Genomic DNA, 22,726 nt, shown 5'->3' on the forward strand with positions numbered 1-22,726 from the left:
TCACCTGAAACATATATCCCTCCCTTCGTTCTAAGTACTGCGGATCTCAAGTCAGAGCGTTTGCATAGTGAAGTATCGTTTACCTAAGTTCCACTATGTTCTTGATCGTGTAATTCTTACTAACAGGAACAATAACAGTGTGAGTGTGTGTTTGTTGGGCTGTTTGTGGTGTGAATGGAGGTTGCTTGATTGACTGGGGTGTGTATGATGCGCGGATGTGATGGATCGTTTGGGGATCCTCGTAGTTGCAGTTCCCTCTAATCAGAAATTATAGGCGAGGGGTGCTGGACAGCGCACTGTTCTCTCTTATTGCAAGCTTATTTGTTCTTTGCAGGGGTAAAGTGCCTCCTTCTGCTATACAGTCATTTATCCTTGCTTGTTTTTAACTTTGCACATTGTTCTGCTGTTTGGACTCCAATTTGATATGATCTCATACACACCTGTACTGCTTTTGTTGTGTATTGTAGGGGGGCGGTGGCTGCCCATGTGCTTCTTGTCTTAATAAACATGATATTTAAAAAAAAAAAAAAGAAAGAACTAAGTATAGCCTGAGGTGGCAGCATATTGCTTCAGGCCTTTTTACTCATCAGAAATGGAGGGAATATCTGTCCCTTCTTTTTTTTTTGTCCTATGTTAAGAGATGGAAAATGTTTTGTAAGACACAAAGCTCAATTTTGCACATGTCATCAAGGAGAGATGGCCGCAGCTCGACTCTTATATAGAGCACAACAGTACAGCCATGGTCACCCCATTATTTCTTAGACTACATTAGCTTCTAGTCTCTTTCTGTCTTCGGTTTAAAATTCTATGCCTTACTTATAAACACTGCTCCCTCTAAGCCAGTGGTCTCAAACTCGCGGCCCACTAGGTACTATTTTGAGGCCCTCAGTATGTTTATCATAATCACAAAGGTAAAATAAAACAGTTTCTTGATCATATGTCTCTTTTGCTGTAAATGACAATATTATTATTAAGGCTTAGCCAAAAAGAAAGATTTATAAGCTATAAAGAGTTCTACCACATGCTAAATTGTCATGTCTGTAATAAGACATTAACTATTTTTTCTGAGGCCCTGCAAGTACCTACAAATCCAAAATGTGGCCCTGCAAAGGATCTGAGTTTGAGACCACTGCTCTAAGCTGAGCAGGAGTCCTCCAACTGCATTGCTGCCAGTAGGGGGTGGTGCTTCCATATTGTATTTTCAATCACTAGGTATAGGCAGGCTCCTTGGAGTCTGACAGAGCTTGCCTGTCTCTCATTATTGAAACTGTGACAGTGAAACAGCACCTCCCACTGGCAGAACTGGAGGGGGAGGACTCCTGCTCAGCTTAGAGGGAACAGTGCAAAGCCTACTGCTGAAATGCCCCCCCCCCCCCCACTCTATCTTTCTTCTTTAGTAATTCTATACACCCCCCTCACCTTGTCTCAGAATAGATCCATGGTCTCTCATCATCTAGGGCTGCCGTGCCCTAGTCAGGCCAGATTTGAATCCACATGTGACTCAGTTTTGTACTTTTTCACTCTGTGCCTCGGGAACGATCTATGTTTAAACATCTTTTGAAACCCAACTTTTTAAATTTGGCTTTTGGTGGTTGAGCTGCTGAAGACTAGATGCCCCGCTGAATATATTTGTATAGAGGCAGTCATTGAGTTACAGATGCTCGACTTAAGTATGACTCATACTTAAGAACACGGTTGCAGCTTCATTTGATTTCACCAAGCAGTATTTCCAGTGGCATAGACTCTTACACTTCTCCTTCAGCAGATTCACAAATGACGCATGGCCACATTAAGAACAGTGTGTGGTTGTGCAGGTTGTACCTTAGAGGGAACACTGGGATAGTTGACCCTTTTGTCAGCTGGGAGCAGAGGTAAGCAGCAAGAATCTTAAAATCTACAGGTTCTGAGTTACATACAAATCCGACTTAAGAACAGCTTTAGAAATGTAACTCGTTCTTAACACTGGGACTGCCTGTACACTGGTTTGTAGTTAATTATGTTTCTTCTTTGCCTACTTGTGGTTGATGTACACTTCCCCCTCCGTATTCACGGGGGTTAGGGGCAGAGCCGACCCGTGAATATTAAAAAACCGCGAATAGATCGCTCACAGGAAATGGCTGCCTTGAGCTCCCATAGTCTCTCGAGCCATTTCCTGTGAGCGATCTGCACGGGGCAGGAGCATGGGAAGATCACTCCTGCCCTGAAAACCCGCTAGACCACCAGGTAAGGCTTAAGGAGGGGCTTACAGGGCTTAAAATAGCCCAAAAAATGAAAATAATTTTTTAAATTTAAAACGGCGAATAAGCGAATCCGTAGATACGGAATTTGCGAATATGGAGGGGGAATACTGGCATTCCTTTCCAAATTGTTTTTTCACTGTTACTTAATTTTTAGACTGTGCTTGACTTGTTTGCCAGAAAAAGCAGTATAGAAAGTGTTCAATAAACATAAACAATTACAATCTATGAATTTGGTGAATGGAGTTGTGACCAACCAATAGCCATATAAATATGAAAACTCCACTGACCTGTGTGTCTCTTCTATTATGATGGATACGAAAAAAGCAGAGAAGATAGGGCCATTTAAAAAAAGCAGCAAAATAAATGGGTTTTTTTGCCATTTTCAAAACTGCAAAAGTTTATCTTGTTTTTCCAAAATAGCCATTTTTCAGATGTGCATCTATCTTTTTGACACAACAACAAGAGATCAAAACCTTGCTAAGCAAAACCAAACAAAACAGATGTCAATCTATCTGAAATGGAAGGAAAAATAGCCTCAGAGGTCCAGAGGTGAACAGCTGTATAATCATATAGAACAACACCCCCATATATGGACTCAATATCTTTCATAGGCACAAAAAAAACATTTTCGAAAAAACAAAACATGGCCAAAAGAAAAACGCACAGAACAAGCCATTAGTGAACTTCACATGAATGGTCCCAGATATATACAGTGGAACCTTGGTTTACGAGCATAATTCATTCCAGAAGCATGCTCGTAAACCAAAATACTTGTATATCAAAGCGAGTTTCCCCATAGGAAATAATGGAAACTCGCTTTGATACGTTCCCACCCCCCACCCCCGAGGCCAACGGAGCTGCTCCCCCCCCCCCGCTCGCAAAGGCCCCCCGCTCGAATCGGCACCCCCCCCCCCCGCACGAACCATCTACTGTCCACCCTCTCTGCCCCTTCCATTCAATGCCCACCCTCTCTCTCTTCCATATGGCATCTTCCCTCTTTCTATGTCCCTTCAATAAACCGTATATCCTGTGCCCCTTCTCTCCTTTGTATATGATTCATTTCAGCTTCACCCCTTCTTCATTTTTCTGTCTCCACCCCCTCCCCTATGCTCTAGCATCTCTATCTTCTCCTTTCCTTCCTTCCTTCCCTCTCCACACCATGGTCTGGCATCTCTATCTGCTTCCCTCCCCCCATGCCCTGGCATCTCCCTCCGTCCATGCTCTGGCACCTCCTCTCCCTCCTTTCCCTCTAGTCTGGCATTTGTCTCCTTAGTTTCTCTTCCCTCACCCCATGCCCTGGCATCTCTCTCCTCTCATTCCAACTCCCCCTCCATTATCTGGCATATCCTCTTCCTCCTTTCTCTCCCTCTCTCCTTCCTTCCTTTCCCCTGGTCTGGCATCTGTCTCTTTCCCTCCCCCTCCATGGTCTGGTATCTCCTTTCCTTCTTTCTTTTCCCTCCCTCCCATGGACTTGGCATCTCTTGTTCCTCTCCCTTGTCTTCCTTCTCCTTCCTTCCTTCTCTCTCCCCAATTGGGTGCTGCAGCAGCAGCATTTCTTTTCTCCTCCCCCTTCCCTGTGCAGCAGCAGCATTTCTTTACCACATCCCCCCTGCTCCGTTTCACTTCCCTTCCCTGTGCAGCAGCAGCATTTCTGGTCAGTTCCTTGTTACAGCCGGTTTTCTATTCAAAGCCATGGGCGTCAACACCTCACGCGATCCACGGCTGAGTTGGAAGCCTTCTCTCTGATGTCATGACATCAGAGGGAACGCTTCCGAGGCAGCCATGGATTGCGCGAGCTGCTGACGCCCGCGACTTTGAGCGGAAAAACCACTGCAGCAGGGGAGCCAGCCAGAAGATAAACACCCGCCAGAGGGAGCACAAGCTGGGCTGTGGACACCCCTGATTTAAAGTTTACTGCTGCTGCTGCTGCTGCTGGTTAAGGAAAGCAGCAGCGGCAGAATAGGGAGGGCGGCCTGCTGTGCACCCCCGCCTCCCCTTGGTAGGCCATTATCCAATCCTACATCAGCTGAGATCATTTTCCTGCACCTTTTCTGACATCATGCGCAATTTGTTCCTTAAATTAGTCACCCTCATTTTCTATCTATCTACTAGTAACTTCTCCTGTTACTTTCTTATTTACTTGTAGAGAATGACACGGTGACAAAATTCATCACCATTCCCATCCTCACACATAACCTGGGAAACCATCTCTATGTCATTCTTTAAGGAAAGAGGGAAGAATCAGAGTATGACTGAGCACAACCACTGACCCTCAAGCCTTTGCATTGAAGAATGCTGGTATAGAAGGACTGAGGTTGAGATAGACACTAGAGAATGACAGTCTCTGGTATCCAGAGCAGATATTGTGATGTCATAATGCCTCGTTCCACCAATGCCTAAGAGCCAATCACATCAGTGATTTCACAATGGCTTCATTATCCTATGAATCAAAGTATGAATGGGCACAACCACTGACCCTCAAGCCTTTGCATTGAAGAATGCTGGTGCAGAAGGACTGAAGTTAAGACAGACACTAAAGAATGACATGGGATTGTTTCCCTCGCTTATCCACGGGGACGGGAACGGTGATGAATTTTGTCACCATGTCATTCTTTACTTTGTGAGTTCCACCTCTGCTTATACCCTATGCTATCTATTAAGATGTTTTAATGTGTATTGTGTTGACATTTTAAGTAGCATACTATGCTATGTACTATTATTTGAATGTGTTTACTGCTCTAATTGTCTATTACCTATGTTTGGCTTATTCTTCCTGTACGTTTCCTTGGATTAATTTTGTCAGTTGGTCAGTCAGTTCTATGTATAGGTAGATATGTCCTGCTACTGATGCCCTCATGGACAGAGCACCCAAGAAAGCTACACTACCCATCACTCTCAATCCAAGCACAGGCCAGAAAGTAGCTTGCTGGTCAACTGCTGGGACTCTTTTCAACAGGAAACATAAGATGGACGGATACAATGGATGCCAAACTACGCACTGCAGTTAACTGAAGAGCTCAACAGATGTCTACAATTTCTTAATGGTATATAATGCTTTCAGCTTATTCTGCTCTTCATACCTGTCCACAGAAACAGCAGCCAGGGTGAAGCTGCTGGCATACATAGTGAGATAAATAAAGAAATGGACAGCCTTGCACATGAAGGAGCCAAAGAGCCAGACTTCCAGAGAGTAGATGGTGGCTTGGAAGGGCACACAGAAGATGATGAAGGAAAAGTCAGCCACGCTCAGGTTCAGGATGAAGAGGTTGGTGGTGTTGTGATTCATCTGTCCATTGCGCAGCAAGACTGCCAATACCAGGCTGTTCCCCACTGTTCCCAGCAGAAAGATAAGGGAGAAGACAACTGGAACAATTATTCTGTCTGGGCCAAATTGGTAAATGTCTGAGAAATTCCAGTACCCAACCAGGCTGGAAAGGTCTTCGAGTTCTGTCATTGGTTCCATCAGAGATCTTGAGAAGGCAAAGAGAAACAGAAAATTAATCTTGATGCAATTGAGTATTGGACAGAATGAGACAAAACAGAGAGAGAACATGACTAAGCATCCCTAGCTTTACCCACTTTATGTATGGACTTGAAATCAGAACTGCAAACCCATGTAATCTGGATAATATGAGTCCGCTTTCTAATCCTTTTAAAGATTAAGCTCGATGTTGAGATGAAAAGATGCAGAACAGGAACAAAAAATGTCAGTTGTGCCTCTAAATCGGAGGATCCCACAATGTAAATCAGGACTTTTCAAACTGTGACTCATGACCCTAAATAGGGGTTGCAAAACTCTCATTTGGGGTCATGGCAACATCTACACAAGAAAGAAGGAAGAAAGCACATAGAGTTGGCACTACAACAAGCTCGTGCCTTTCTGAGTCTCATGTGTGGGGTGGTAAGAGCTCAGAACCAGTTGCTCTCCTTTGCCACTTTCCCATTCCTCCCCTCTCCCTCCAGTGCCCAGTGTGTCTGGCATAGTAAGAGCTCTGGAGTGTGTAATACTGGGACAACCACTGCTGCCATTGCAGACCAATGCTGAGTGTGCCAATTTCCACCTCCTGCCCCAGCCTCTCCAGGCTGATCACTTCTTACAGCATAGGAATCAACTTTTCAAAATAATTAGGGGTGCTAAACCCAAAGGAAATTGTTCCTCCTTGCATACTGTCAAGCAGTTTGCTCAGTGTTAGAATTACTCAAGCACCCCAGAGCTGGCACCTATATCTTACAGCCTAGGCCTCACCTCCTTGCCTATCTCGGCTCTCTCCCTCACCTTCCCACCCTCTCCACCATTACTGAAATCACTAGAGTAGAGATACAAATAGAGCAAGGGGAGAAGTTGGCCTGTGACACCCCCAGGGTCGTCCTATTCCTTCTGCTGATACTGATCAAACAGAAATTATAATTTGAAAGGGGGGCTAAAAAGGGAATGGAGGGGCTCTGGAAGAGACAGGGGTGATTTTGAGATGGACAGAGTAGAAAAGAAAGCCTGAAGAAGGGGAGTAGAAGACTGTCTTTGGAGAAAAAGTGAGAGTGTAAGTCTGGAAATCAGACAGATGGGATGATAGAGACAGGGAAGTAACTGAGTCTGGGGCTGATTTATGGGGCTGGAAGGTAAGAAAGAATGAGCCTGAGAGGACAGAGAGAAGGAATGAACTCTGAACAGGGGACAGAGAATGTCTGAATCTCAGTGAGGAGAAGGGGTTGAGACAGAAAAAAGCAAGTCTATGATGGTGATTGAAAGAAAAAAGCAAGTCTATGATGGTGATTGAAAGGCAGGGAATTTTTCAGGCAAGAAATGAGAAAGAAGGCGTGTTAAAGGATCAGGTGAGCATGATGGTATGAGGCTAAAAGAGTGATTCTGGGGATGTGAGAGAGAAGACGCAAGTTGGAGGGGGCAGAGAGATTGTGGTGGGACAATGAAAAATTTTGGAGGATGCAAAGGGAAGATAGGCAAGAGGTTGAGAAGAGACAAAAGGGGGAGAGGAGAGAGCCTGTAGTTTGGCAGTGAAAGCAAAGGGGGGAAGGGAGCAAAGAGGTTAAAACACAGAGGGAAACGAAGGAAGGGAGGGTTGCAATGTGAGAGTGGATGGAAAGGAAGAATAGAGGGGAACAGGACAGAAGAGGGAAATAGCTGTCTCACACACTGCATCCAACCTCAAAAAACCATACAAAGATTTACATTCCTTTAATTCAACATTTGTTGTTTCCAGATAATTCCATTTTCTTCTTGCTGTTCCAATATTTTTTTATTGAATATTAAACAAATGCAACAAAGGGCAAATGACATTACTGTAAAATAGTAAATAAGAAAATTGTACTAGATAATTCTATTTTCTTATTATTGTTCCAATGTTTTTATTGAATATCTAAAAAATGCAACAAAGGAAATTATACAGGAACATTCTTGGAAATAGTAAACAAGAAAAAGAAAGAAAAGGGATCTATGGATAAAAAAGTGCAAGAAAACATTATATTACAAATTATTGGGTTTGCATGTTATCACTGTATAAATATTTTATAAATCAGTTAATCAGTATTAGGCTATGTGCATACATTGGACAGATCAGCAATATTTTTCATGTTAGTTTGTGTCATTTTTAACCTGAAATGACAGGAAAATGATAGAATTTCGGGGAGTTTGCTTAAGGGACAAACCAGTTAAATAGAGCCATTTTTTTGTGGTTCAACTCCACTGTGAGTTTAATCCTTCAATTTATATCATCACTCACTTGTGAAATGATGTTAGTCTGAGATGTTCCTCTACAGCCACTTCACATTTATCGTTCACAGCAGGAGGTAAATAAAATTCCTTCAGCCATCACCTTTTAACTTTGAAGATTCAGAAAATAAATGTTTCCTATGAGCCTGGTATTCCAAAGATTTATCTCCTAACTTGGGAGTTATGTTCTTAAATTGGCCTCTTTGAAATTGTGCTAGGCCTAAGTGCATAGATTTATACTCAAACTGGTCAATATTCAGCTGGCAGCAGTCAGCAGATAGCAGTTTTTAAGTGTTAACTAACACATACGGAATTAAGCTCCAATATTCTATGTCGGGCTGAATATTCCCCAGGACCCAAATAAGGGGATGAGTCAGGTGTCTAAGTGTTGGGCCCCTTCCATTCTGAGACTGATTTCCCCCAAGAGCCCTCTCCAGAAACCTCTCCCTCCCCAATGTCCTCCTATGTAATACTGTGAGTCTACCATTAGAGGTTGTAGCATCATGGGCAGGAGAGATTGGGGATTGTTCTTGACTTGACAAACCACCTTAGACCACCAGGCATAGTAAAGCAGGCATTAGAGGCCTACAGTTGAGTGAGAGGAAGAATTAGGGTCACCATATTTGAAGACAGAGAAACACTGATTCATGGCCCCACCCCATTATGCCCCAGCCCCGTTCCGCCTCCAGCCCCGCCCTGTTCTGCATCTAGCCCTGCCCCCAAAAGTCACATCTCTTTTTTTCCAACCTCCAGGCTTCGTCTGGAGGGCTTCCAGCATGCGTGGAAGTGTGTAATGTCATCCACACATGCTTCTGAAGGCTCTCCAGACACGGCCGGAGCTTGGGGCTTTCTAAAACTTGGACAAACTGCTGGGTTTTGGAAAGTGCATCCACTTGACTGAGTAGCTAACGTCAGTTCTTGCTAGTCCAGCACATGCGTCAGGATCGCTCTGCAGCGATCCGTGGGGGTCGGTGAGGGGCGTGCCTCCAATCGCGTTAATTTGCATAAGGACTCGTAGTGAATCGGTAGCCCGGCCACGGATCGGATCGGTGAGCTTAGTGAATCTAGCCCTTTGGCTCTTCTCTCTATTCTATCAATGTAGTTCCCTCTGTTTTTCAATCAATTCACCCTCTTTGTCTCCTATTATCTAGCAACTCATATATACAAGTGATATGTAAACTGCATTAATGCACTGTGCACTGCGGTATATCAAGATTAAAATAAACTTGAAATTATGCTAGCTCAAGACTGGTGTAGATGCCTATGCCTAACTGTGCACACAAGTCCTGGGCATGCTCATGCCTTTCCCCAGTTCATGCTCTCTTGCAGCTGCATACTTTGGATTTGGGGTGCACATGTTATAGAACACTGACTTAGGTCAGTTGTAAGTTTAATTGGTACCAATCTAATGCCAGTTATTGCTGGTTATCAGCTCATATTATTTTAAGCTATGTGTGCATCTGACCTAGGTCTATAACTTGCAGTACAATTTTGTACACTAAGTATAAAATTAATTTGGAGATGTCTGTATAATTGCATGTTATAACTAGGGAAGCAGCTATGATCAACCCTGCGGGGTCATAGGGTTGTGTTTTTTTTTTTTTTTGGGGGGGGGGGCTGGGAGTGGGGTGTCTGCTATGCTGTGGACATGTTTTGATTACAATCAGACTCTGAAATTTTGCTGAAGTGAAAACCATATTGTGACCTTCAGTTTCTGAGTATCTTTAGGGCCGTGAAAATTGTGTGTGTGTGTTTGGGGGTGGGAGGGGGGGGGGAGACAGTGTTATATTTCTGCTTTGTCAAATTGGGGGATTTTTTTTTATGCTGGCTGTTGATTCTTTCTTTGTTCCACTAGTCAAACTTATTTCCTAGACCTCATTTCCCAGATTATTCAGCACTATGCATGGCTTTTTATCCCTGTTTATTGTAATGGCATCATTCCCCTTATGTATTCTGCACAACCTGGGGAATTTCTCTTCTCTGTATGTATGAACAAATACCAAATCTCCATTGCTTGGTAACTGGCAGATTGAAAGGGCAGTCGCTCTGGCATTGTGCTTCACACTGTGGTCTCACTCTGCCACAGGACTCTTGGCACACGGCTGAGATAAAGAATGTTAAGCGTCGTGGGTCCTGTGCACAGCCGGATCCATCAGCATACAAGTCACAGCTTTGCTACAGCCTGAGGGTCTCTGAGTCACTGCTGCCCTCACCTGGGAGAGAGAAGCAACTGCACAGCAGCACTAAAACCATTATCCAAACTAGAATTCTTACTGAGTGTGCCAGTGAGAGAGTGTTAAGGGACACGTGACATGAAAAGGGACAAAGAAACTCCATGTGGTTCACTGGTAAAGGAGAGGGGCAAAGTATATGATGGAGATGAACAAAGCAGGATGTGCAAAAGAGTAGATGAGCTGAAAGAAGAGCACGGTGATGTTACCTGTGGAGAACCAGGGGTGTGACAGGAGTCACGTAGAAGGAGGGAAAAGTATGAAGGAGATGGGCACAGGGGGTCCGTGGCATGAAGAGACGTGAACAAAGATGAGCTTGCAGTAAATGGAGAGAATACAAATATACAAGCTATGGATGTGAAACAGAAATATAGATTAATAAGTTTTCAGACATCTTCAGCAAGATGTGAGGGGCAGGTACTGTATATCTCCTGGATTGAAGATCTTTTTCTGGGCTTGACCTTCCTTCTTCCCATTGTCTGCCTGGGTAACTTCCTATTTTCCAATCATCAAGGTAGGGCTCGGGCATGCCCAGTGGGGCCCGGGCACTGCACGTGCTCAGAGAGAGAGAAGAAAAAATCTCTCTGAGCTATTGGAGAGCTTATCCGCAAATTGGGAGCTGTTGGGACAACACCAATATGTGTGGCTGACTCATCCTGCTTGTCCTAGGAGAAATCAGAATTACCTGCTCTACAGAATAACTCTTAGTGTCATTAATGATTCATTCTGTTTATCACGGCAGACAGCTTTGCAAAGAAATGTGAAGAGATGGCCATCATGAATACAGAAATGTGATGGGAAAAGTCAGCTGGGGGTTGAGTGGCAACAAAAAGGTAAAGTGAGCACAGATTAAATGCAGCCGAGCCCTTCGAGCTCCACAGGAAGGTCAGATGCTAAAATATACAATTCGTGGCCGTGGCACGAGACTGAGGGGCTGATGCACAGAACTCTGCAAATTGGTGCAAAACACCGATTTACTTTTACTGGATGAGGCTCAGCACAAACGACATGCAAATTATATGCACACTGTTTGTGTTGAGGATCGGCAGTAAAAAAGGCGGGGAAAACGCCTAGCGCCTGTACACAAGAGCTAAGTGGTGCGCACAGCTTTTGTGTGCAAGCCCAGTCAGTGACATAGCGAGGATGAGAGGCGCCCCTCCCCCACCTTCTTCTCTGTCCCCAACCCCACTCCCACCCACTCTTTCCCGCCCCCTCCTGCCACGCGCGCTCTTTCCCTTCCCCGTACCTCTTTAACATTCTGAGGTGCAAGCAGCAACCCCAACCTACTGCTCACACCAGCGTCAGCTCTTCCTCTGATGTCACTTCCTAGGCGTGGGGCCAGAAAGTGACTTTAGAAGAAGGGCCAACGCTGGCACGAGCATGCCTGGAACATTATAGAGGTATGGGGGAAGGGAAGGGGCACGTGTGTGTGGTAGTGAGAGGGTGAGGAAGGAGCAAAGGATGGGTGTCGGCACCCGGGGCGGACACCCCCCCTGCCCCCACTTACCACGCCACTGGGCCCAGTAGAGTGCAGATTCGTGATCGCTGAAGTTCCGAACAAGCAACAGCAAGGGCAAAAAATAAAACCCTGCAGTTGAAGCCTCTTTGCTACAGTGAGTTCAGGAGTCTTTTTTGTTATGTTATACCTTGGTTTGCAAGCATAATTCATTCCAGAAACATGCTTGTAATCCAAAGCACTCATATATCAAAGCGAATTTCCCCATAGGAAATAATGGAAATGCAGACAATTCGTTCCACAATCCAAAACCTAATACAAAATAGTATATGTACTTGTATTGCAAGACCTCGCTCGTTTAGAACAGTCACTACACTCCCGCAGGGTCAGAGAGAGAAGAACCATCGGCTCAGTTGTGATGTGTGTATACTGTACGTACTTGTATTGCAAGACATCGCTTGTATATCAAGTTAAAATTTAATCAAATGTTTTGCTTGTCTTGCAAAACACTTGCCAACCAAGTTACTTGCAATCCAAGGTTTTACTGTACTTCTGTTCCGCCTTTCCCTATTTAGTTTAAGTTGAATTAAAGAAATTGTTAGTTGACCCAGGAATTACAGCAAATGATGGGAGTTATACAGACATGATGCAGCACATTTCTTAAATAAACTACGAATTAGTTTGTGGTCGATTCCTTTTCTTGGAACAGAAGAGATCTTTGCAGTTTTCTGGATCTGAGGTAGCGGTCGCACAAACATACGTTCAGCGGGAGTCGGTTACACAGGTCGTGTGTGTTTGTATTCCACGATGATTCTAAATGCAGCTGTTACATGCGGTTATAAGGCATGGGACACAGATGAACACAAATCGCACGTATGGCCACTGACTTTAAAATTCAGGTGAAATGTTCCTACCTTCATGCTACCGACAGCTCCAACCTGCGGAAATGTTTGCATGCTAAAAAGTAGTCAACCCTTGCTGTGCATTACAGGGCGTGTTCATTTTAATACTAATGAGTTTGCATAGGATTGTTGGTGGCTGCTCCCGCTGACAGTAAAAGCTGCCGAGAACCCGTTTGTGCATTGGAGGCTAAACTAACTCACGAGCTAGACTGGCTACAGCCAACCTTACTCAGATAGTATGCTTTTGAACATCTGTCCCTGAGACTGGAAGAGCATGAAGTCTCTGCTGCAAGGATGTGATTTTATTTTTTCAGTCTTGACCTGTCTCCCTCAGTCCTTGCCAGGGATAACAGAAATCCCCTGAAGATGTTAGTATTGTTCAATAAATAAATAAAACTGCCACGTTTGTGTAAAGCAGGTGAAAACAAGTGGATTTAGAAAGGAGTCAGACCCTAGCTAAATGGAATCCTGTCTTGTTTAAGAGGCAAACAAAAGTCGAGTTGAAATAATTACAGTTTTAGCCAATGGAACAAACTCACGGTCCTTGAGCACATACTGCAGCTTTCTCAAGAACCAGTCAGGAATGAAGCTGAATTAAGGCTGTGGGATCCCACTGTCAGCTGGACGACTCTTTGTTGTAACTTGGCTCCCTTTTAGCTTAAACCCACCTCACTGCTGAGTCCTGGAATACTGACACGCTTGCCTCTGGATACATGCTCCTTTAAATGGATAACATCATTAAGAATGGCATCAGACCGGTCCTGCGTCTGTGCCACTTTAAGACAGCACAGAAGGTTAATGAGGAGCTGGCTGGATCCTGACACTTCAGCAAAGGCATATGTCCAGGGCAAGAGGTTCTGCAGAATCAGCATGGGTACCCTAGTGTAGTTTCATTTCATATGCTTGCTGGACTGCTTTTCAAATTATAGATCACTGTGCTTTTACATCACCAGAGTAGATGGGGTGAATCAAAGGTTAAAGTCATAGAAATCAGAAGAGGAAAATAACGGCTGCAAGGCAGCTGCTAGCATAAGCATAAGAACATAAGATTTGCCGCTGCTGGGTCAGACCAGTGGTCCATCGTGCCCAGCAGTCCACGTGGTGGCCCTTAGGTCAAAGACCAGTGCCCTTTTTGAGTCTAGCCTTACCTGCGGGTCCAGCAGGAACTTATCCAACCCTTTCTTGAATCCCTGAAGGGTGCTTTCCCCTATAACGGCCTCTGGAAGAGTGTTCCAGATTTCTATAACAGATCAAAGAGCCTTTTTTCAGGCTAGATTTGAAGACCATATAAGTAAGGTGTGCTCTCATGTGAATATTTGTGATTTCATCCTTGGGAATGGATTCAAAAGGCCCAGAACTATTGTCAAACGAAGGGGGAAGGCTGTGACTGTCAAAAGAAAAGAACGAGAATTTGGGCTATAAGTTGATGCCTTCGTTGGTGGTCTCCACGGAGGTGTCTCCAGTGAAGGACTGAAGTATATTGGCAGGGCTGAGGGGAAGAACTTTGCACTGCAGCTACCTATACTTTGCTTACTCTGTAGTGGGAGGGGGGGGAGAGAGAAGAGAATTTACACTGTCATTGCCTGTGCAAAGAGCAGGTGAGAGAAGCATTCATCACATTTCTCAGCTGTTCTGCAGTGGGGCAGTGAGGTCAAAATAGAGCATGACACGGTGACAAAATTCATCACCATTCCCATCCCCATGTCATTCTTTAAGGAGAGAGGGACGAATTGGAGTATGAATGGGCACAACCACTGACCATCAAGCCTAGCATTGAAGAATGCAGGTGTAGAACATTGGTCTCCAACATGCGGCCAGGGGGCCACATGCGGCCCGCCAGGTCCTATTTTGAGGCCCTCAGTATGTTTATCATAATCACAAAAGTAAAATAAAACAGTTTCTTGATCATATGTCTCTTTAGCTATAAATTACAATATTATTATTATTATTAAGACTTAGCCAAAAGGAAAGATTTATAAACTATAAAGAGTTTTACCTCAAGCAAAATTGTCATTTCTTTAATAAGACATAAACTATTTTTTTTCTGAGGCCCTCCAAGTATCTACAAATCCAAAATGTGGCCCTGCAAAGGGTTTGAGTTTGAGACCACTGGTGTAGAAGGACTGAAGATGAGATAGACACTATAAGAATGACACGAGATTGTTTGCCACGGTTATCCGCGGGGAAAAAGAACAGTCTAGGGCAGTGGTCTCAAACTCAAACCCTTTGCAGGGCCACATTTGGGATTTATAGGTACTTGGAGAGCCTCAAAAAAATAGTCAATGTCTTATTAAAGAAATGACAATTTTGCATAAGGTAAAACTCTTTATAGTTTATAAATCTTTCCTTTTGGCTATCTTAATAATAATATTGTAATTTATAGCTAAAGAGACATATGATCAAGAAACTGTTTCATTTTACTTTTGTGATTTATGATAAGCATACCGAGGGCCTCAAAATAGTACCTGGCGGGCCGCATGTGGTCCCCGGGCCACAAGTTTGAGACCACTGGTCTAGGGTTACCAGACGTCCGGATTTCCCCAGGCACGGCCTCCTTTGTCCACTTTATCCGGGTTTTAAAAAGCTTCCCGATAAAATCGCGCCTGGAAGGGGCATCCGTGCATGCACGGGCACAACCTGGTGACATCACTTCCATGCACAGATGCTGTCTGGGGGGCGGTGCTGTGGCGAACTGGGCATGACAGAGGCAGATCTGGGCGGTCCCGGGGGGCATGGCCAAAGGAAACCCTAGAACTCTCACCGTGTCAAGGTGCCTGCATTCTTTCCTTTTTCTGTGGCTAGAAGGAGAACAGTTTGTCTATCAGCCATGACTCAAATTCCTCCACCGTATGATGGATGATGAACCAGCCTCTTTGTCACAGGGTCACATTATAAGGCTGAATTCTGAATGATTCTCAGGAAGTTGATGCGTCCGTAGTTTTCTGCCCTGGAACCATCCTGTTTCTCTGTATGTCATTGCCGCCACCACTATAAAATCCACCAGCCACATACTCCAGTGTAGCAGTACAGAACGCACAGTGGTATCGGTGCTCCCTCTGTGCTTCAAGTACTTTGCTTTCAGTGTGGAAAGCTAATGATTTCAGTTCTCATTCCAGATATCAAAATCCCACAAGCATTCGATGCGCCACTGACAAGTGGATGCTGAAGTCTGGCAAAAGATTTCCAATTAAGAGATAAGCAGTCCTTGTGGATTTTAAAAACAGCAACAATTATTTAGCTTATGTAGTGTATAAGGACGCTATCAGGAAAGTTCTATTTACGATGCCTAACATTAGAGGCTACTTCCGCGCCACGTTTTCAGCACACAAATTCTAATGGATTGAAAGTGCCGAAACAGGGTGCAAATGGTCAGTGGCGTAGCGAGGGTGAGAGGTGCCGGGGCGGTTTTGCCCTCCTCCTGCCCTTTTCTCCCCTGCTCCTTCCCTGTCCCCCCTCCCCCACCATGTGCATGCACCCCTTCCCTACCGCTTCTCACTTTTAACTTCCCCCTCGCTGTCGGCATCGTCTCTCTCTCTGACATCACTTCCTAGGTCTGGGACCCGTCAAAGGGAGAGCTGGTGCGAGTAGCAGATTGGCGTTACTGCTCGCACCAGCAAAGAGATAGAGGTACTGTTGGGGGGAGGATGTGAAGGCGTGCATGTGGCGGAGTGAAGGAATGGGAAGGAGGGAGCCAGAGAGGAGGAGGGGGTGCCAGTGCCCGGGGCGGACCGCCTTCCCCTTACTATGCCACTGCACATGGCAGATCCACATGAAAACACACGTACACAACCTACTTAAAGAACAGCACATAACATGTTCCCTGTAAGCTGAGTGGGTATCCTCCAGCTGCATTGCTACCAGTGCTTCAATATGTTTTCAATTTTTAGGTTCTCTGGAGTCCTGCAGAGCTTGCCTGCCCCTCACTACTAAAAATGTGATAGTGAAATAGCACCACCCACTGGCAGGATTGAAGGTGGATTCCCACTCAGCTCAGTGGTGCCCAAGTATTCCTATGAAGATCTGTGAAGGGTGCATAATGATAGCAGGCACATGGGCGGGTCAGGTAGGGTTACCAGATGTCCAGATATACCCAAACATGTCCTCTTTTTAGATGGCATGTCCGGGCGTCCGGATGACTTTTCAAAATCTGGCACTTTTTTAAAAAAGCAAATCGCTTTAGGAGGTGCATCTGCGCATACACGGATGCCCTCCCAACAGAGACGAGCAGGCTGTAGAAGGCAGGACTATGGGCGAGGCTGGGGCGTGGTGTGGGTGTAATGGGACATGCATGGGCGTAATGGGGTGAGGATGAGTGGAACTGGGTGGGCCTGGGGGCGGGTCTAGGGAGGGGGGGTCCATATTTTACATAGGTAAAATCTGGTAACCCTAGGGTCGGGAGCGTTTCCTTAAGATGCATAGAATAGTGTGGATCTGCACTTAACTTGCAAGATTGGAATTTACAGCTGGTTTCAGTTGGCATAAATCCTCATGCCCAAAGTTCAGCATGGATCCAGGCGCTTCGCGCTATTCTATAAAGGGCACCAATCCCAGAACTCGCTTTATAGAATACCGTTCAGCGCTGGGGGGTTTTAAGCGCTGATTTTTTAGTGCCATTTACTGAATCCAGCCCTCTGTAGGGGAAAGGGGCGCGCAGCTGAAATAATAAGCAAAGTGAGTTGCTGATAGGAATTTCTTAGCGAGTCCTACAAAATTTACACACACACACACACACACACCCTTTCTACTAAGCTGCGGTAGAGGTTTCTACCATGGCCTGGGGCGCTAAATGCTCGGACACTGCTCCGATGCTCATAGAGATTCTATGAGCGTCAGGACAGACAGGGAAAAATGCTTGAGTACCTGAATAAATTAATGTAAACCGTTCTGAGCTCCCTTGGGAGAACGGTATAGAAAATTGAATGAATAAATAAATTCAGGCTGAGGTAGAAATCTCTATCACTGCTTAGTAAAAGGAGGGGGTTAATGTGTGCAAAATCAATTTCACACTGATTAACCTACAAATTAACAAGCACATAATTGATTTACACACATTAAAAAGTTCTAATGCTTATTAAGATCATTTTATTAAAATGAATTTCTGGAACTTAACATTAAAAAGCCCAAACATTAAGAAAAATCTGAGAAATTCAAATCTAAACTGACAATTTTTGCTTGTACACTTTCGTACTTGCTTGGGCACAGTTTAAAGCAATGATTCCCAACCCTGTCCTGGAGGAATACCAGGCCAATCGGGTTTTCAGGCTAGCCCTAATGAATATGCATGAGAGAGATTTGCATATGATGGAAGTGATAGGCATGCAAATTTGCTTCATGCATATTCATTAGGGCTAGCCTGAAAACCCAATTGGCCTGGTGTTCCTCCAGGACAGGGTTGGGAACCACTGCTTTAAAGAACTGACTTTCTCACACAAACAATGAGACATCAGCCAGGATATTCGAGAATAACTTGCTCTATATGTTGACGCTATGTAAACTTGGAAAAGCAGGTATTCCAAAAGACCCAATGTTTGTCAATCTGGGCCTTCCCAGACCAATTGCATTCTGAGTTGGAGAGGTTTCTTTCTTTTAAATCAGTGGTTCTCAACCCTGTCCTGGGGACCCGCCAGCCAGTCGGGTTTTCAAGATATCCCTAATGAATATGCATGAGAGAGATTTGCATACCTGTCACTTCTATTATATCAGGGGTGTCCAATGTCAGTCCTCGAGGGCCGCAATCCAGTTGGGTTTTCAGGATTTCCCCAATGAATATGCATTGAAAGCAGTGCATGCACACAGATCTCATGCATATTCATTGGGGAAATCCTGAAAACCCGACTGGATTGCAGCCCTCGAGGACCGACATTGGACACCCCTGTATTATATGCAAATCTCTCTCATGCAAATTCATTAGGGATATCTTGAAAACCCGACTGGCTAGGGGGTCCCCAGGATAGGGTTGAGAACAACTGTTTTAGCTCATGTTTAATCACTGTTTTCAATGGAAGCTCAAGGTAAGTTACATTCAGGAATACAAGGTATTTCCCTGTTCCCAAAACCTTACAGTGTAAAGAGAAAAAACTCTATATGGGGGTGCTTAGATGTAGGTGCCCCAACACAGCAAGGTGAGTGTATAACCCAGGGGTCCCCAAAGTCCCTCCTTGAGGGCCGAATCCAGTCAGGTTTTCAGGATTTCCCCAATGAATATGCATTGAAAGCAGTGCATGCACATAGATCTCATGCATATTCATTGGGGAAATTCTGAAAACCCGACTGGATTCGGCCCTCAAGGAGGGACTTTGGGGACCACTGGTCTATCCCAGGGGTGAGCAACTCCAGTTCTCGAGGGCCGGAATCTAGTCGGGTTTTCAGGATTTCCCCAATGAATATGCATTGAAAGCAGTGCATGCAAATAGATCTCATGCATATTCATTGGGGAAATCCTGAAAACCCGACTGGATTCCGGCCCTCGAGGACCGGAGTTGCCCATCCCTGGTCTAACCCATAACAGCGCCTTGGCACCCAAATTTTACCATAGAATACTTGTGTAAACCTGTGTCTACCCTCACCAGGTCTATGGTAGCTGTAAATGGGTGTGTCTATGTGAGGTAAGCAGTGCTTGCAAATTACAGAATTCTATAAGTTATGTACATAAGTGGGAGACACACTCATGCTCTGCCCATGTGGTACACCCATAGACACGCCCCTATAGAATAGCTTTTAGGGTGCTTGTGCTTGTAAGTGGCTCTTTGGGCTGCATTTACTGCAGGCATGTCATTGTAGAATTCCTGTTAAGATTGTACCCGAGGCAACGGAGGGCAAAGGAGTCTTTTCACCGTTTCATTATCACTATAGGAATCCCAAAATTGCAAATCACCAAATGCAAAGTCCTAGATTCGTTTTGCTTCTGCGCTCTTATGTTTTCTGGCAAGTTTCCATCCGTTGGGGCCAGCTGAGGACTTTGACTGAGCAGTTATTGCCAAATTGATGGAAGACTTAAGAACCCATCAAGCAAAAGACTGCATCTTGCTTGACGGGTTAAGATTCCATAAAATGAGTTGTCTTGAATTCTTCCATCTCTGCGATGATCCCAGCAGCTCCTTCAACTGCCAGCGCAGCCCTGCAATTGCACGAGAGCCATACTATAACTAGACCAAAACTGACCATCAGAACTTCAGGAGAACCAGAAATAATGGAACAGAGTCAAGAGCCAGAACAGCAATAAAACCCTAAATAAATACAGTAAAACCTTGGATTGTAAGTAACTTGGTTTGCAAGCCTTTTGCAAGAAAAGCAAGACATTTTATTAAATTTTAACTTGATAAACAAGCAAGGTCTTGCAATACGAGTACCTACGGTATACACGCGTCACATCATCACAACTGAGCCGATGGTTCTTCTCTCTCCGACACTGCGGGAGTATATTGACTGTTCTAAATGAGTGAGGTCTTGCAATACAAGTACATACAGTATTTTGTATTAAAGTTTTTGGATTGTGAAACGAATCGTCTGAGTTTCCATTATTTCTTATAGGGAAATTTGTTTTGATATACGAGTGTTTTGGATTACAAGTATGATTTTGGAACAAATTATGCTTGTAAACCACGGTTATACTGTATGAGAAAAAGATCAAAAACCATAGCAGGAAGAGAAACCGGAGCCACTATTATCCCAGAGCACCAGCGCTAAACACAATCACAGCCTGACCTGGAACTAAAATTGAAGCAGAACTCAAATCAAACAAAAAATGATCCAGACCTGAAACAAATCAAGATTTTTTTTTTTAAAAAAAACAACCTGTTACCAGAACCAGAATTGCAAATGGATTTTAGTTTAAATCCAGTCCTATATCAGAACAGAATCAACAGGAACCAGAACCACTGCTTTTAAAGGACTGGCTTGAAGTCTTAGGATAATGTGAAGCCCATGTGTGCTCATTGTTGGGGGAACCTTGTGCACCTGGCCTTGACACTGTCGGGCTTAAAAAGACACCAGGGATCTTAGAAAAGAGGATCTAAAGTGAAATCTGAATCCTTGATTCAGTCTTATGGTGGTTAGAACAAATCCTTCTTATTCAAATAAGATATTGCAATTAAACCCATGTCCCAGGAAGCCTGAGACAGAAGGCTGGTTAGCATCCTCAGACAGTGTAACCCATTGTGGAACTGGCACTAGACACCTGTCTTTGCCTGACATTTCTACCTTGCGCAGAACTTTTCTTTCCACTTGCAGTGTTGATCTACGGCTCTTGCCCTAGGCAGGAAGCAGAGAAACCGCAAAGATGTGGAAGTCTGCTCTATGCCATAGGGCAGTGGATCTCAATGTCCTTAATTGATCTACAGCAGAATCACAGTACACTGCATACAAAGTGCATAAAAAGTGCTTCATCATGACCCAAATCAGTTTGTGCCTGTACTGTTTTCACAGAACCGTGGTGTGGATATTTGAAATCTTCAGACCTGGCTTCTTTTTATTGTTGAGTTTCCCCATCACTGGACCATCAGTTTGTCAACCACATCAGAGTCTTGAAGGAGCCAGGGGTGGATCCAGACCCAGCATTTTGGAACCATCATCATAGTGGATTAGAAATGGCCGGTGAGGGGTGAGGGTGGGGGAAAGGTGCAGTAATGCCCTACTCACTCACTTTTTCTGTTTGGGGATGTGTAAGAGAAATTGAAGCAGCTCATTGGCTCAGGCACTGAAAATTCAAAGTCTTCACTGCAACCAGTTCTCTGCACACAAAGCTTAAACAGACTGATTGTCTCAGGGAGGAGCTGGTAACAGCATTCCCCTTCAGTTTTGTTCCCTGCACCAGTCCTATCCCATATTGAATACCATCTCATGCTTCTTACTGGGGGCTCCACAGGGTCCAGTCCAAATGTTTCAAATCTGGTCTTTCTGGTTGTCATTTTGGACCATTATAATATCTCCAGGCTTACTAAAAATTGATCAGTAAACCTAGACATGCCTGGTCTGTGTGCTTCCAGTAATTCAAGCCCCTTGCTTTCCAGCCAAGCCCTTCCACAGGGAGGTGCGGCATCCCAAATCCTCGCTCTTTTGAGACAAATGTCCAGACACTACTGCAGAACCGGCACAAAAATGCCCTTAACTCTATCTCCCATCAAACATAAGCAGCACAAACTTGACCCTCACTGCCAAAAAAAAAAAAAAAAAGAAGAAACGGGAATGGAAATCCTACCTTTCCTGGGATGAGAAGTGACTGAGCCACACCTGGTCCTGTCCCTCCCTTACAGAGACTCTGTTTTCACTAGTTTGGTGACTTTGCAAGGCAGAGATTCCGGAAAGGCTGCACTCTCTCCCGCATTGTGCCAAGTGTCAGCCCCAGCTGCTGACTGCATCTTCCCTCTCCTAGAACTGTGCTCAGCCTCTCCCTCTCTCCCTCCACCCCCATCCTGCCTCTCGGTGCTCCACCTCTTTCTGCCTAGGAAAACAGCCCCTTTCTCTTCTGTTGTACGTCTCCCAGCAGGTATCCTATAGTCAGAGGAGAGATGGCACTGGAGTGCATGTCTAATCGCTTTACACCCAAGCATATTCCATACCAGACCCTGACAGTGTTGAAACAGCATCCCAATCTCAAATGCTTAACAAGTATGTGTCTTCTCTGGTTTTGAGCTTCTCCCTGTCTTTCTATGTTATCATCAGTTTATACTGAATTTTAATTCTGCACTTGGCTGTATAGTAAACACAGTAAAGAGCTATCATGAGTGCGAAATAACGGTATATAAAGTTCATAATAATCAATAAATTATTTCTAATCCTACATGTTCATAGTATTACAGCAGTAGTCTTGTCCTTTGCTCTGTGCCATCTTGGTCTACTGGATTATCTTTCCTATCATATACTGTAGGTCTATTTCTCACCCCACCCCCACCCCCACCTTCCCCTGTCTTATGACGGGAAGGGGTAAAACGCGGACCTGATGGACCTCACAGAGCTAAACCCGCACGTCCTTAAAAATCTAAGGTCCATGCCACTTGTAGTTAGTTTCTGGCTCTGACAGACCTCGATGACAATTTAGCGCTGACGGATCCATCTCAGCATAGGGAGGGAAAAATATTAGGATCCGTCAGCGCTAAAATGTCACCGAGGTCTGTCAGAGCCAGAGACTAAAACCATTCCCCTTAATGAAGTTTTGCAGAAAATCTCTCCTGCAA

At 44.6% G+C, this 22,726-nt stretch overlaps 1 protein-coding gene across 1 annotated transcript in view; it reads right to left on the reverse strand.

Annotated features, from left to right (window-relative positions):
- LOC117368910 (galanin receptor type 2-like) overlaps positions 1-21,883 on the reverse strand; it is a 33,518-nt gene extending 11,635 nt beyond the window's left edge. The window contains exons 1-2 of the mRNA XM_033962675.1: positions 21,751-21,883; positions 5,321-5,710 (exon numbers count right to left, since the gene is read on the reverse strand). Coding sequence (XP_033818566.1) covers positions 5,321-5,703 — 383 coding nt within the window. The 5' untranslated portion in view covers positions 5,704-5,710; positions 21,751-21,883. The remainder of the gene's footprint in view (positions 1-5,320; positions 5,711-21,750) is intronic.
- Between the last annotated feature and the right edge of the window lie 843 nt (positions 21,884-22,726).

This window comes from Geotrypetes seraphini, chromosome 11 (assembly GCF_902459505.1).
Source record: "Geotrypetes seraphini chromosome 11, aGeoSer1.1, whole genome shotgun sequence".
In the NCBI taxonomy this organism is placed as follows: Eukaryota; Metazoa; Chordata; class Amphibia; order Gymnophiona; family Dermophiidae; genus Geotrypetes; species Geotrypetes seraphini.